Source organism: Grammomys surdaster, unplaced genomic scaffold (genome assembly GCF_004785775.1).
Source record: "Grammomys surdaster isolate TR1022 unplaced genomic scaffold, NIH_TR_1.0 125818, whole genome shotgun sequence".
Taxonomy (NCBI): Eukaryota; Metazoa; Chordata; class Mammalia; order Rodentia; family Muridae; genus Grammomys; species Grammomys surdaster.
This window is the reverse complement of record NW_021620648.1, coordinates 2,647,974-2,663,864: the sequence shown is the minus strand read 5'-3', so window position 1 is coordinate 2,663,864 and position 15,891 is coordinate 2,647,974. Positions and strand designations below refer to the sequence as shown.

General features: G+C 42.1%; 1 protein-coding gene across 1 annotated transcript in view; it reads right to left on the bottom strand.

Annotated features, from left to right (window-relative positions):
• Nell2 (neural EGFL like 2) overlaps nt 1–15,891 on the bottom strand; it is a gene marked incomplete at its 3' end in the record, with an annotated part of 263,811 nt that overhangs the window by 200,509 nt on the left and 47,411 nt on the right. Inside the window, exon 3 of the mRNA XM_028789385.1 lies at nt 7,832–7,982. Within this exon, the coding sequence (XP_028645218.1) occupies nt 7,832–7,982 (151 nt within the window). The remainder of the gene's footprint in view (nt 1–7,831; nt 7,983–15,891) is intronic.

Below are 15,891 nucleotides of genomic sequence, written 5' to 3'. Positions count from 1 at the left end.
TTCACTTTTTACTGATATCAGTATAAAATCTAGGTAGATTTAATAGGGTACCTGACTTCACAGAAAGAAAAATTATGACAGGTAAACAAACATGAAAGAGTGGTGTAGAGAATACCAGATATTCTTAAGGAAGACATGAAGATTCCAGGTAATTTCCGAATAGTAACAATACCAACTTTAATCACGAGACATCATCCATGAGGAAAGGAAACAAATGATATTGAAGACACTGATACATGTGGTGGGCTTACTCTTCCCTCTCCTTTCCTCTCACATAATGAATTCTGCATCAGTGGCCTCAAATCTCTCCATCATGAGAAGCATGGTGTGAAACATGGCCCCGATCTACAGCATGTTTATAACTTCAAGGGATAGAGGTTTAGACAGACCTCTAAATTTCCTTGTGGCAGCATTTTTGAAAAAAGTAGAGGAAACCATAAAGTTTCCTTTATGTCCTTAAAGCAGATGAACTAAATATCCTCAGATCGAGTAGCCGACTGACTGGATGCCTTGTTCCTCAGCAAACCACTGCTCCTCCATGATCTGCAGCGCTGGTGGGGCAGGAAAGAAGAGGCAGGGTGCTCATCACCATCTGATATATTTGGAGCCTCATGACTGACTGGACTTGCTCAAAACAGGAAGGGGGGCTGGAACCATCCCTCACTGGGGAGGTGAAGTATGACGCATGACCAAACATCTAGGATTGAGTAGGGAATACTCAATGACCATGCTGTCCTTTCTCTTCTTTGGCACGGGGGGAGACCTGTGGCCCATGAGATTATTTCTACACACTAAAACATGAATTTCGTTCCATTGGTCCACCTAAGAGCAAACCTGGAGCTGATAAGAAGTATGGCAAATGCTATTTGTTTACAGAGTTCTATGTTAACTTCTGCTTGTCTGAAGAACCTCTCATGTCTCTCCACAAGATGCGTGTATACAAACTTACATTAAAAAAAATGTGTCACAGCTACCTCAGAACAGAGTAAGGTATAAAATGCATATTAGAAGTACAATTTCACTGGAGATAAACAAGATTTGAGTAAAGGGGTTTAAATCATGTAGAACTTGGAGTTTGGAGCTTTAATTTATAAATCCCATTATCTTTAATGTTATCAACATGCATGCAACCGGAGTGAAGGGTGCAGTAGCTTTTATGTCAGCCTGTTAATTTCACCCACAATAAACAAAGCCATCTTTTAGTTCAAAACCATTAAGCCAAGCAAATATTGCCATCAAGTCTGATGCTTACGTACTTATGTCACGAAAGAAGAATAGCTTACTCAATGACAAACACTCACAAGTACATTTCATCAACCTCATATATGAATGCATTTATAGTTTCAGAGAAAGTATAATAATTAATATTAAAGGAGTAGAAAAAAATCACTTTCCCTCCTCAGGGTGATTAATTCAGAAGATTACAGCAAACCACAAGACATTTTTACATTTGTCTGCAAAGCTATTGCCACAAATTATCTCTGGGTATGCTATTTGTAGAGCATTCAAAGCTGGAATCATAAATAACACTGGGATATCAGAAAAATTCTAATAGCGACTTCGTGAGGACCAATTTATGTAAACCCAAAGACTGTCTCAGAAAACAAGGGAAATCTCATCAACTATAGAGAGGGTGGGCTATAAGTAATTGCACTACGTCTGCAAAGGGAACTGTGTTGATCTGAGAGAAGCCACAGATCTGGAAAACACAAACAGGAAAGGCTGGCCTTTGGAAACTGCAGAGGAAGTTCGTTTGTTTTTACTGACAAATCTATTTTTGCAGTTTCAGCAAGCCTTTACTTTCATGTATATTCTTCTTCTCCAGCTACTGAAGAAATTGTTAGTGGTATCTTAAAATTCTTGGCCCATTTCCTCTTCTTTCTCCTAGAAACACAGACCTCGGAGATGTGAAATGCAGAGGACTGCATTGGCTGTCCCGAGTGTCTTTGTTCTTTCAGATAGGCACACAGATCCGTTGCTTGTTTATAGGAGGTGGTGATGGTTATACATACTCAGGAAAACTGGAGCCAGTAGTCTCCTTACATGATGCTCGCATAAACCTGTGCTTTAATTTTTAATAGCAGCCTCTATTTGAACAACAGTATCTGAAAGTGGTATGTCAGATGGGAGGGTAAGTGAGTCCTTCCACATAGCTCACTAGGACGCTGCCATGAGGACCCTACAGTTTCGCGATTAGACTGTTGTCTGATGTTTGCACACCATGACTGAGTTGCACCTTCTTCCAGTTCTGAGATGCTCTTGATGGTTTTCCCTTCCTACCTCTTTCTTACCCTCAGCTACCTTCGGGTGGCCCAGAACCCAGGGCAAGTCTCTTATGTCCAAAGCAACAAAGTTGTGTGATTAGGTTTCCAGCTGTGGAATGGCTTACTGCAGGGGTTGTGATTCCCAGGGAACTTGTCTTACAGCTGTTTTGATGCGGTGGACACGGTTTGTGGATTGGATCGCCCACACAAGAGCTAATGACATTTCAGGATTGGCTGGGCACTGTGCATCCTCAGAGATGCCTGAAGGTTGCTTTAGTTCAACTGCCCTCATGAAAGAGAGCAGTGATGGGTTTTATGATTCCCGGTTATGGTCATGTTCATGCTTTCTGTCTTGCACTTGTTTCATCATCTAACAAGTATTTACTTTGCATCTAACTGTGACAACACAATATATGGAACGCAGTTTTCAAGTTTAATGTACAATAGTATGTAATCCTTGACAGCAATGACCTTACTTACTATTTAGCAGAAATTTGTTGCCAATCATGCAAAATTTCAAACAAGCAAGTTTAAGAGAAGGCTTGTGAAGCCATGTGGCACTTTTCTCCAGGTGCCAGGGTGGCAATCGACACTGTGTTGCGGAATGTTTGGTACTGGTTATCTGTGCTCCAGAGAATAGCTCAAATATGTTGCTTCAATTATCCGGGTACAGATTGTGGAAGTGGTTCTTGTGTTAGCTTTTAATTAGCACACGGATTTCGTGATGGGGGTTCCATACATGTTCGGTCTCTGTTGTTCTTTATCCACCCTCCCCCCATTCCACCCCATCCTTCTCCTACTGTCCACTTTCTCCTCCCTCTAGTCACTGTGACCATCCACAGTACTCTTAACCTTTGCCCCAGCCTCCTCTCCCCATTTCACAGCCATCTTTCTGGCATCTCTCTGTGCACGGATGCTAGCACATGAGGAATATCAAAGCTAATGCTTCTGGTAACATATATTTTTAAAGCCGTGCTTTGGTACGCTCGCTCATTTCCATATTTCATGGATTTCCATGATCAGTCTACCAAATTAACGACCCCAGCTCTTCCCAACCAGTGTGTGTGTGTGCTGATTATAGGAGCACTATTATTTTATTGCACTCTTATTTGCAAAATGACTTCCATGGGGCCACTGAAATGGCTCAGTGAGTAAGGAGCTTGCCACCAAGCTTGACAACCAGAGCTTGGTCCTCAGAACCTTCATGGTGGGAAGAGAGCAGCAACTGCTGCACATTTCCTCAGACCTGCACAGGTTCTGTGGCATGCACATGCACACATATATGCACATGAAGCAAGCAGACACACACATACACACAAATAATATAATGTCTTCAATGAAAAAACCTGGTTTCCCCCAGGGATAACACTGGCTGGCCTGGAGCACAAGTGGTTGACTTGTTTCCTTTACATCCTCTTAGGTCTTTAACATTTTGAACCATGGACTATACTACCAATCCAAAGATGTGTGATTTAAATCTAAATTGTAAAAATGTCTCAGTGTTTGCTATCGCTGTGGTGAATGGCAATGTTATTCGGTGTCTCGTGTGGATTTGACACGAGTGTATACACATGAGGCATTCAGACAATCATAGGAATTCTACATCAGAACACCAAATGGAGGGAGATAAACCATGCCCTGAAAGCTAATGTGAGAAGGAGTGGATGGGGAGTGGAAAGGCCAGGCACAGCTTCATGGAGGCCCCAGCGGACTTGGACAGGAGAGAGCACAAGAGCTGCACAGCCACAAAGCAGGCTAGTGTCTGTACAGTCAGCCCCTGTGCAGTCGGACACCCAGCCTCTGTGCAGTCAGACACTGTGCAGTCGGACACTCTCATCGTGGTCTGCATCTCCCAGAGCTGAACCAGGATTTCCACACCATCCATCCCTTCCCACCTTTCCCTTACTTCCCTGTGGCTGATAGCAACAGCTCATTGAAATTAGCACAGAGGAAGGGGACCACTGTCAGGACAGAGGCAGCCTCATGGCAGCTCTTCAGACTATCCTGTTGACTTAGTGTCTGTCTCCTTATAGACCTTTTCTCCTTAGGTAGTCTAAGCTCAGATTCTTGCCCTGTAGCTTTCTAACTGGGCTTCAAGAATATGTGCTCAGAGGAAGTGACCCCAACTCTCATGTCTCCATGCTCAATCATCCCCGGGAGCCCCTTGCAGGTGATAGGTGAGTCCTATCACAATGAGCCAGAAAGGGAGACTAGGATCTGCACCAGTCATTGCCAGTTAGAAGTGGCATACTTACAGAAAGAAAACCAACTTATATGGAGAACCAATGTGTCACCCAGCAGAAGCTCTTGGCATCAACAGAAGATCTCAGTTACCCATAACTGTACCACACGTGACAAGTACCCTGGGGTTCCAAAACTGATTCAAAGACCTACACCCTCTGACATATATAATTGGCAGTGTTGTACTTTGAGTTTCTGGAGTCTACGGTGGCAAGAAGCCACCACATGCCACAAAACTCTCTACCTGATCTGCTGGGGCCATCAGTATAGATATCTATGAAAAGGTCATCAGAAAAGTGTCTGCTGTTGACCATTAGCGATGGCAGCATACTCTTGACCATTGAGCTGAGCTTCTTCTGCCTGTCTTCATGGTCACATTGTTGTTGTTTTTTAACCTGATCTCATGGATACACCCACAAACTACCTTGTGATTATTTTTTGTGTGTGTTTGAAAGAAGAAAATAGCTAAATACATGTCCAGAAAATGATGAGATGAAACAAATGGATGAGAATTAAAAGGATGGGGGCTGGAAGATGTTGTGGAAGGCAAGAATGTTCGATGTGCACACATGAGAACCTGAGTGTGGATCCCTGGCATCCATGTAAGAAACCAGGCATGGCCAGGTAAAAGCCTGTGAGTCTGTGACTCAGGGGAGGGAGGAGGAAATTAGTAGAAGGGCTGTGGCTTGATAGTCAGCAACCTTAGCAAAAAATGGTGAGTTCTGGGTTCAGTGAGAAACAGTGTCTCAAGAGAATAAGGCAAAGAGTGACATAGGACATGTGGTATCCTCCTCTAGTATCACTGTGTGGATGCACATGAGTCATGGGTATAAACATCCAAATACATGTAAGCATACAGTATAACATTGTATATATGATATATGATATATATATATATATATATATATATATATATATATATATATATCTCACATACACATGGTCACTAAGAGAGTAAAAATAACCATCAATAGTAAAAGGATGATAAAATGACTGCATAATGCAACGTCCATCAAGGACTAGTTTAGGGAATATCACTGAGAAATGATTAGAAACCCAGACTCAACACTCGGGTGACATGGGTTTTGATCCTGACACTGTCACTAGCAGGTTAGATGATGCTATGGAAGACAAATGGGCAAAGACAGACCTAATGATTCCCCAGGACAGTACACCTCACAGTGGTGCAGCCTGGCACTAGGCTCTCCTCACGAGGTCTTCTGAGGTTGACAGCCCCTCTAGTGTGTGTGTGTCTCATCAATACGATGAGAATGGGCTGAGTGTATTGACTTTGTGCACTATGGAGCTTCCGTGGATGTGTTCACTAACAATTTGTATGGATCCAAAGGTGAGGACCGGAAGGCACAAGGAGGGGCAGCAAGTGAGCAAGGAGACATGCGGGCTGTCTCCAGGGCTATTCTCTTAACCTAAACTGAACACTGATAGTGAATGGACTCAGGGAGCACACACTGGCTGGTGGCAATTCTTTCATGGTTGTGATCTCACTGAAAATTAATGCCTTGAAAATAAATTCTATTTTACATAATGGAAAGATATTCTGATTCACAAATGTAGTATTCACTTGATTAAATCTGTCGATATTACAGACAAACATAAAATGAATAAGCAAATAGCTTACAGAATTAATACAGGGACCCCAGAATCAGTGATCATGCAGAACTCAGTGTGAGAGCATGATGGGCAAAGGATGCAGTCAGACCTGGCTATCACAGGGTAGACCTGGTATCACAGGGTAGACCTGGCTACCACAGGGCAGAGGGGGCAGGAAGGAAGCTGAGGGTAGTCACCATATAGAAGTAAGTGATGGTACCTGGAAGAAGGCTGAGAGAGTTCCATGTCTTCACACAGAAAGGAAAAATCTACAAGTTCATCAAGGAGAAATATTCCCAGCATGACTACCCACAGACCAGGCTATTCTTCTTTGGAATGATCTTTCTTTATTTTGTGTTACTCATGCTGCCTAAAATCCCAGCCAACATGGGCAGAGGCCCAGTGCCATAAGCACAGGCCCAACCTCATCCTGTGCACCTAAAGTGAGGTCCGGGGCAAAGGGAAAGCTCTACCGATTGTGTGGAAATGAGGCTTCTCCACCTTTTTCTCAGTCAGTGTTTTAGTAGCTCCCAGCTGGGTGTTTGCATGACTCCCAGCAACTGGCACAGGCCAGTCCCCAGAGGAGAGCAAGCCCAGTGAAATTATCCTTTAGTACCAAGGATGGAATACAGGGAGCCCCCAAGCCCTAAGAACAAGTGTACCTAAGAACCTCCCCCTTTAAGTCTTGAACCATATTGTTCTCGTACGTTTGATTAAGTTTGGCCATCAGGATCTAGAAAAAAAATCTGAAAAGTTTCAGATTGAATAATCTCCAATAAGAAGAACCAAATAATTTTTTTCTTCTGAAATCTGAACGAGATCATTAACACTATTTATGTATCTAAACCACTTTGGATGCATAAACTATTTTTCATGACCACTTAAGAAGGGGCTGTCATTACTATCCGACCTCACAGATGAGCAGTTGGAGACACAGATAGCCATGTGACTTACCCGATTCACAGATAATACATAGTAGGAATAGGCATCCAAATATGAACCCTTGGACACCTCCATTGTCAAAATTATTGTTTTCGGGTTGTTATTAGTAATTAAGTAATAAGAACAATTAGTTGTTATCAAGTAATAGCACAGTTAATAACCATATTATTGTAAGCTATGATTCAGTACTTGGTTATTATTCAGTATGTGTGCATTGATAGCTACACGTGTCAAGTGTATGGGTGAGGCTCCTCCCTCAGCCTCTTCTGCCAGTCCTCCTAGTGATCCTTCCACATGTAGCAGGAAGGAGAAAATGCTCATAAGCACCTCAGTTCCCACTCTTGAACACATATGTAAGTGTGATGGCTTATTGGGTGAGTTCTCTGTATATGATTAAAATATTAAGACTGTTAACTTCTTGATTCTACAGTCATTTTCCCAAAAGAAAAAAGGCACTGGGCCTTTGTGGGTAATGACCAGAAAGTAAGATTTATGTTTGTCTTTGGCATTGAGGAGGATAGCCCTTGAGGGACTTAGGAATTGACAAATGCATCTTTGAAGTGGACTTTGGTGTGCTCCTGACACGCTGAGATGCAGTGGGTTCCTGTGCTTCTATGCAGAACTCTGCCTGCTGTTCTGCATAACACATAAAACTCTGTGCCTTAAAGTCCCTCTTAAATCTCTCATGGCGGGACATGTGTTTACTTCTCTTTTGTGCTGTAATGCAAGCACACCACAGAGAAAGCACCAGAAACATGACAAGCTCCACCTACCTGTGATCCAAGTGGTGGATGGAGAGAATCACTCCTGAGTTTAAGTGGATCTGTTTCAGGGTCACAAGGATTGTGAACTCGTGCTTATTCCTCAGTTTCTGGAAAAACCGCTCAGCTGTAGCAGTGGGTGCTTTTATGCTTCTGGGGGAATCTGAAGTTAAATAAATAAGAAACACACATTAAGAATGCACTAGAGTTTGGTTTTACAAAGTATGTCTTGCAAACAACACCTTTCTCAAAACTTTATTGAAGAATAATTCATAAATACCAAATATTATACTTCCTTGGTAGGTTCTCCTAATAAGATTTCATGCTATATTCAACACAGGACTCTGCAAAATCACGTGAATTAATGAATATGTTTAGAAATCTGTTTTTAAAACATGTCATCTTTGAGAGAAAAATCAAAGTCTTCTCAGAAATTGAACACTCTCAACTTTTCTCTTTACATACTTTCTCCTGCCTGTTACCATAGCTACATCAGTAACAACACCAAAGAGATGTGGATCCTACAACACCAAAGCAACCGGCCACCGCAGAGCCAGGTAGATTTTCTGACACCTCCCGAGAGAAAGCTGGATTTAAATCTGTGAGCCTCTCTCTGAAGCGGTATCTTTAGCCAGAAGGCTCCCTATAAATAGATTCTTGAAAAGATCAGTGAAATTAGTCACTCTCAGCCTTCTGTGCAGCGGATGAAACAGGAAAATCAATTTTTCTCACCATATTTGTTGAAAGAAATACATAGAACTTAACTCCACCCCCTCCTCCATGGGCTTAGAGAATGCTCAGCCTAGCAAGTTTGCCTAGGAAGGAAGAAACTTTACTTTGCACTTTCATATGGTTTTAGTCTTGAGTTCCAAACACAGGACAGACAAGACCTGACAGAGAGGACAGACAGAGCATGGGCTGGGTGATCAGGAAAACCCTCTTGTTGAAGCACCTGATCACCATGCACACGAAGCTCTCCTCTTTATACTGTGTGCTTAGGGCTGATGGGAGCCAGAAATGCAACCTATGTTGTGATCAAATCAGTCTCTTCTTTCTGCGTGAAATTGGACTAAGGTGAGTAGTTCCCAATCGGAAGGGTGGTGTTTGGAGGGGACCATACGTCCTGTGTGACCAAGCTGTGGTCATGTTAAACAACAGTGGCAAACCTGGAGGACACGATGCTCACTGAAGTAATATCATTGAAGACTCGTGTGGGATCTACTCAAAAGTGAATTCGGAGAGGCAGATGGTAGACTGGTGGTTGTCATTGCTAACGGGAAATAAGGACATAGTGGCTAACTCTTCAAGCTTTAAGCTTTGCAGCATGAATGCATCCTGGGGCTCTTATGTGCACATTAGTGAACAGTAAGGTTATTAATAATAATCTATTTCACACTTACTGAGAGTAGATCATAAACCTCACTGTGTACAAAAGTGGAAACTATATGGGGGATGGATAAGATAGTATAATTGTGAAAATTGCTTAACTGTATACACGCGTATGATGTATTTGTTGCACACTTTAATTATGTGTACTTTTTCTCAGTTATGCCTCCGTGAGGAGAACTTGTCCACCAAAACAAACAGGCAGCACAAGAATAAAGAATACCCATCTCGAACTTTCAGTAAGCATGTGCACTTGCTGGTCCATAACAGAGTTAAGTTACAGTTTTACTATCAAAATCTCACTCTCTTAAATGGATATGGGGAACAGATACTACATTGGATCCATAGAAATTGTTAGTATATCTTCATATTTTAGGATGTTTTCTGTGGTTTTTTTTGAAAAACAGTCATTGGAATTTTTGTTAGGACTGCATTGAATCCTCTCGTCGGGTCATTTGGAGTGACAGGGGTATTTTAACAATATTAAGTATTTGAATTCTCAAGTACAGGATATCTTTCCATTTGCCTGCAACCCTTACAACAATACCCTTTAGCTTTCAGTGTGTAGGTCTTTCATTTCTCCGGTTAAATGTATTCTAAATACCTCCGCGCCACTATTACAATCATAATCTCTCGATTCCTTTTTTACAGATGGCATCTTGAACACGCCCAACATTTTTCCTTTTACATACTTTCCCCTGCCTACTACCATAGCTTTTGGAAACTCTCAAGCATTTTCAGTCTGTCAACAGTCAAGTTAAAGAAGAGATTTAGCTGTCTTTCGATTATAAAAAAAAAAATGGGCAATCATTATTTTCTACTTTTCCAATTAAAAAGTATCACAGCAATTGCCACCATGAATCTAATGAGTCTCCACTTACTGCAATGTGTAAAAAACTGAAATTAATTTATCCATGTAACCTGACAACAAAAATACTATGTGTGGATTCAGTGATAAATACCATCTACTCTTGGAGACAGAATAGCTGACTGATGCTTCAAGACTCACCAGGTTAGTATTTTTAAGACTTTAACTAGGCGCTGTTGCTACTTATATTCAGATTAGAAACATGCCAGCTTGTAACTATTATCACAGTTAGTGCCCATTGCTTTCGGTCTCCTCTCAACGTTTTCATAGTGTAAACTATCCAGTGTAAACTCTAAAGCCAAAATAATCATGGTGGTTTTAAAAGCCAAATTTAACAACTTGATTAACACTGTGTGCAGTTTGAATAGCCTTTAAGCATAAACCATCTCATTTAGCCCTCAGAGCACTCTGTAATGTGTGGGATTCTTGGCTCCGTTTCATTATAAACTGCAGATTAGAGACGAAAGCCCAGGGTGACTCGGGGTCACGTCATCGTGAAAGAGGAATTTTAAGTTATTTAAATAGTATAACAGGAATGCAAATAGTTAAAAATTACAGGTCAGCTAGCTTGCTAACTCAAGGCCATTACAGGGAATACAGAACAGAGAAACAAAGGTCAATTGAGTGTTCTGAGAATCTGTTCCATACTGTCTGACTTAGCCTCCTCTGGAGAAACTCCCACCAGAGGTCCCAAGGACTTGCGAATTAAATTCAGCCAGATGGTCTGTTGGCTCAGATAAGCATTCACACTGGGTCGCAAGGCCACAGGGACCAGAGACTATTCTATTTGTCAAACCTCTGCCTGAGATCTGCTTACACACATTATAGACAATTGAAATAACCAATTGTGTGTGATTACCCACAACCCTCTCCCTCCCCCCAGCCTTTGCCTTTAAAAAACCTAAGCCATTAGGTCTCAGGGTCGATAACCCCTACCTCCTGCGTGAGGCATGTGTCGACCCGAAGCTTCGACAAATAATGACCTAACTCATGTTATTACAGCAAGAAGTCTCTGGAGTGTCTTTGGGGGTTGCGTCCTTTCTGGGTCCCCCCTTGGAGGGGTCTTTCAATAATTATCCCCAAATTCATTCATTTCTGTGACTGCATTGCATTTGGAAACATCAGAAACAATCCTGATTGCTTTAGAACTAACTCACCTAATTCAAGTGGCAGATCCAGGACCCAACTGAGGCCAAGTTGCTTCCAACGGTCACCTAACAGAGCCCTACAGTACCACAGGGATGCATACTCCAAGGGGTATGTAAGTGCTCACTTTTACAAAAGCATACTGTCCAGATAAATAAGTTTCTCATGATCTCTGAGTTAACTGGGCTATTCAGAACTTCAATGTGTTTCCCACCATGGGTCCTTGCAAGTACTTGCCCTCATCTTAAACTAAAGTGATGTGAATTAAAATTTAAAAAGAAAATATTCCTTAGTGGGGAAAAAAAGCTTTGGGGGCTGGAGAGATGACTTATCTAGTTAAGAGCACTGGCTGCTCTTCCAGAGTGGCTCCCAACCATCTATAATGGGATCTGATGCCCTTTTCTGGTGTGTCTGAAGACAGACATGATGTACTCACTTACATAAAGTAAATAAATCTTTTTTAAAACAGGAAAAAAGCTTCCAATAATTGTACATTCGAAGTCACTAAGTTACCTGGAATTATTTTACAGCCATTGTTGGGACAGACCATGTCCCCTGACACCTTAGCTTAATTGACACTGTTTGATCCTCATGACCAGGCTAAGAGCAAAGGACACAGACATGCTCCTGAAGACTGACTCTGACCTTCTCATTCTCATCACACCAAAAACAGCCTCAATTTTTCCCTTCCAAATCCAATACCAATTTTAATTTGGACCAACACCACATACCCAGATATCGCATAACCACACTATGATGAGCACACGTTAATCTGATGAGTCAGAGCATCAATGAGCAAATCAAACCAAATCAAGGGTCAGATTCGATGCCCAGAACCAGAAACTGGCTGGTTGACCTTAAACAAATCATTTGGCCTGGAAACTGAAATTTTCATTTATAAAATAAGACAAAATATAGTCGCTCGTAATATGTGAGTGCCACAGTAAAATGCCTCTAGAATTCAAACTTGAACTATTAAAAGTTTACATAAGTTTCATTTCATTTTTTTACTTTTAATTATTATTAGTTTGTGTGTCTGTACAGAGAGTGTGTGTGTTTGTATGCGTGCGCGCACGCACGTGCATTCGCACACGTGCACACACAAGCATGTGCATGCTACAATAATCACACAGAAGACACAGAACAGTTTGATAGAAGAGTTTCTCTGGTTCTACCTTTGTGTGAGTTCCGACTGGCACGGCAAGCACCTTGGCCCACTCTGCCCTCTTATATACAGCCCTTCATTTTATCTGCTTTGACTTGATTTAATGCCAATAATAACCATAGTGTTTCTTACCACTGAACTTTATCAAGTCTCAGATTGTGCTCCACTGAATTAAGTCATATATCTCAATCCACACATATGCAACAATTTCATTGTCACAAGTAGAAAGATTGTTTTAAAAAAGAAATTCATTATTTACAGGATCAAAGTGGGATTTCTATAATAGATCATTAAAACTGTATCAATACTTCTTAATAAATAGATGTAATGGATAGAGAGCTATAAAATAGTCTCACATCCGAACGGTGTGAAGGTTGTTTATTGTGTGAGTATGGATTACACAAGAACATTCTAACAAGATCTTTGCTGAGTAGCCAAAGAGAGAGTACACAGTGCCCTACCAATTATGCAGAGGCGAGATGCTGAAAGGCACAATCTCATCTTCCCCTTAATAGGCCAGTTTGACCTAAGACATCAATTTAGAGAGTTTATTCTTCTATATTTCTTCCTTAATTATAATAATGAAATTATTTCAGAGAAGCAAGACGCCAAAGTCTCACTTATCATGATTAGCCACCCTACCCAAATTAAACCTGTTTCTGCCATGATTATTCTCACTTTAAGAAAGAAAACAGCTTTATAAAGCACCAAAGGGCATTACCAAATGACAAGAAATGCATGGTACGGAGCTTCTCCGTTCAGAATTCCTGAAACTGGAAATCTGTCAGTTTCGGCCCTTGTTTTCCTCACTCCCTTTTCTGTCTCCTCTGAGGCAGAGGAATAGTAATGATTATAATAATGATGAAGGAGGAGGAGGGGGAGGAGGAGGAGGAGGAGGAAGAGGAGGAAGGGGAGGAGGAGAAGGATAAGGAGGAGAATGAGAATAGTGATAATAAACAGATTGAAATAATTGTTACTTCTCGGAGACTCAATAAGAACTCCAGAAATGTGTTCACCCTCTAAGAAAAAAATCACGTATCAAGCCTGCTGCTGGGGCTCAGCCACAGAGCTGGGCTCCTGCTTCTGTCTCAAGCGGAGCCCCCTGCACCCAGCCCTGCATCAGCTGCGTGCTGGAGACTTTACCATCCCATCAGGTCCTTGCCAGATCCTTTGTTTCACTGTCCCTTTGGAATGGCTGAATCCTGCTAAGGTCTCAGATGCTGGGTCTGTAGAGGGCCTGTTGGACTCTGAGATACAGGGACTAACGGGCTGCTCCGACACTGCACCCTGCCCCAAACCCCATCATTCTTCCCGTCTTATCTCTAACCCCATCGAATTACCTTCTTAAAGTTTTCTCATCACTGTGAGATTTTCTGAATTAAACTCTCTATTTAAATGTTGGTGTTACCACTGTATAAAGTACAAAATACACTTACTCTAGACTTAGCTCTTCATGCACCTTGCTAGAAGCTATCCCACCTCTGTCTGCCGCTAGCTGGGCTACTCTGAGAGGTTTCCATTAGTTTTCTTGTCTCTGTGACAGAAGAGAGACTCAAACTGTATAAAGGAAAAAGGACTCATTTTGGTTCGTAACTTTGTATGATGTACTCAATCATTGCAGAGAAAACACACAGGCAGGCAGCCCCTTTGCAGTTAGACTATGGCTGAGACTCCTCACACCCACACCTTTGTGGAACAGGAAGCAGAGACAGAACAGGAAGTACAAATAGTCTAACTCTGGTCGGACCCCACCTTCCAAAGGCTTCACATGTTCCATGAGTAGTGCCACCAGTGGAAAGAAGTATCCAAAACAGATTACCCTGTGGGCTAACATCTTACATAATGTTATAATAATAATATGTTATGCTAAAATAAACCTAATAGCACACAGCAAGCATGAAATCCTCCCATTTCTGCCACATTTTTTCCATTCATAACCATTCTCAGTTTATGCCCTGCCCTCAGTTTTCTGCCAACTTTTATTAACTCAAAAAAAAACCTCAGCACTTAGTATGGGCAAAAGGCGTGCTACATAGTTTCATGTTGAGAATTCTGCACGTGAGGATCAGTAATACTTCAACACCAAGAGCTGTCCGTATCACAGTGGATAACTCCTATTGGCCTCCAGTAGAAACAGCTCGCCTCTTCTCTCTGGCAATAAAACTGTCTAATTTTCTGGCACACAGATACTACTTAGAAACTGCATTATTCCATCTCATCCTTTGCAGTGTGAGCGTCCAAGTCTTGTAATGTCTGTCCAGTGGAATGCGTGTAAAAGGAGCAGGTGAAACAGTCCTCTTTAATGATTCTCAAAGGAAACTGACCGCCCTCTTCTTCCTTTCCATTGGGGCCATGGTGAGGAAAAGGGAACCTCAATAAAGACCAGGGCATGTGAATTAGAATACTGACCAAACCTTGGTCTTAGGTCAAACCCAGGTGGAAATTTCGCCACCAGCCCTGACGGCCTGTTGGCTCGGTATTGTTACACAAGACATAAATAAATGTCTTCCTTACCTAAGCAATGCATTTTGTGGAAAAGCTTAGTCTATTCCCTCACATACTACAGCTCTGCAAATCTCTGATTCACTCAGACATTACACTGGGGTATCATTCTTTAAAATAATGATCAGGAAATTTTCTATATGAGGCCAAATAGTAAAGATTTTAAGTCTTGCAGACTATACATATATTTGCTATTTAATCTTTAAATATTTTTACAAAAATAGGTCCCCAATGGTAATGTTAAACTCTGCCACTGATTGACCCTTGGCAGTGGTGAGTAGGCTTTCCCATTTGTAAAATAGCGTATTCTGTATCTTTAGTTGGTTACGATTTTGTTTAGGATGAAATGCTCAAGCATGGGCAAGAAGGCCTCACTGGAGGGCCGCTAGACGGACAGACAGGAAAGGAACAGAACGGAGCTGCAGGGTGATGCACTTCCATCATGGTACTGCCATGCAAGGATGAGAGGTAAAACCAAGTGTTGATGTGACAAGAGCAGAATCACCCAGGAGACAAATCCTGCACACGACTATGAGAACCTCATGAACTGGGCTGAGCTGGGAAGAGCCACCTTAAGGGCCTGTGGCATCACTCCATGAGCTGGGGTCCAAGTTAGCACAAGAAAAGGGAGCATGGGCAGAACACCGCATCTGTCTCTCTGTGTCTCCTGATTGAGGAAATGAGCACCAGAGGCCCCTCACTCCTGCTACGCCATGCCTTCCTCACCACAGGCTGTGGTGCCCTGAACTGTAAGCCCTAATAAACCCTTCCTCCCTTAAGGTGCTTCTGGGTAAGTGCACGGCACCAGCACTGAGGTGAGGAACCGATGCGGAACACTGTGATGAAGAAGTAAATGGCTGTTGCTGTAATGAACCTGGACATGGAGTCTTACCCCTATGAGCCTGGGTAGGGGGAGGACATGGAGTCTTACCCCTATGAGCCTGGGTAGGAAGAGTGTATGAGAGTCTTACCCCTATGAGCCTGGGTAGGGGGAGGACATGAGAG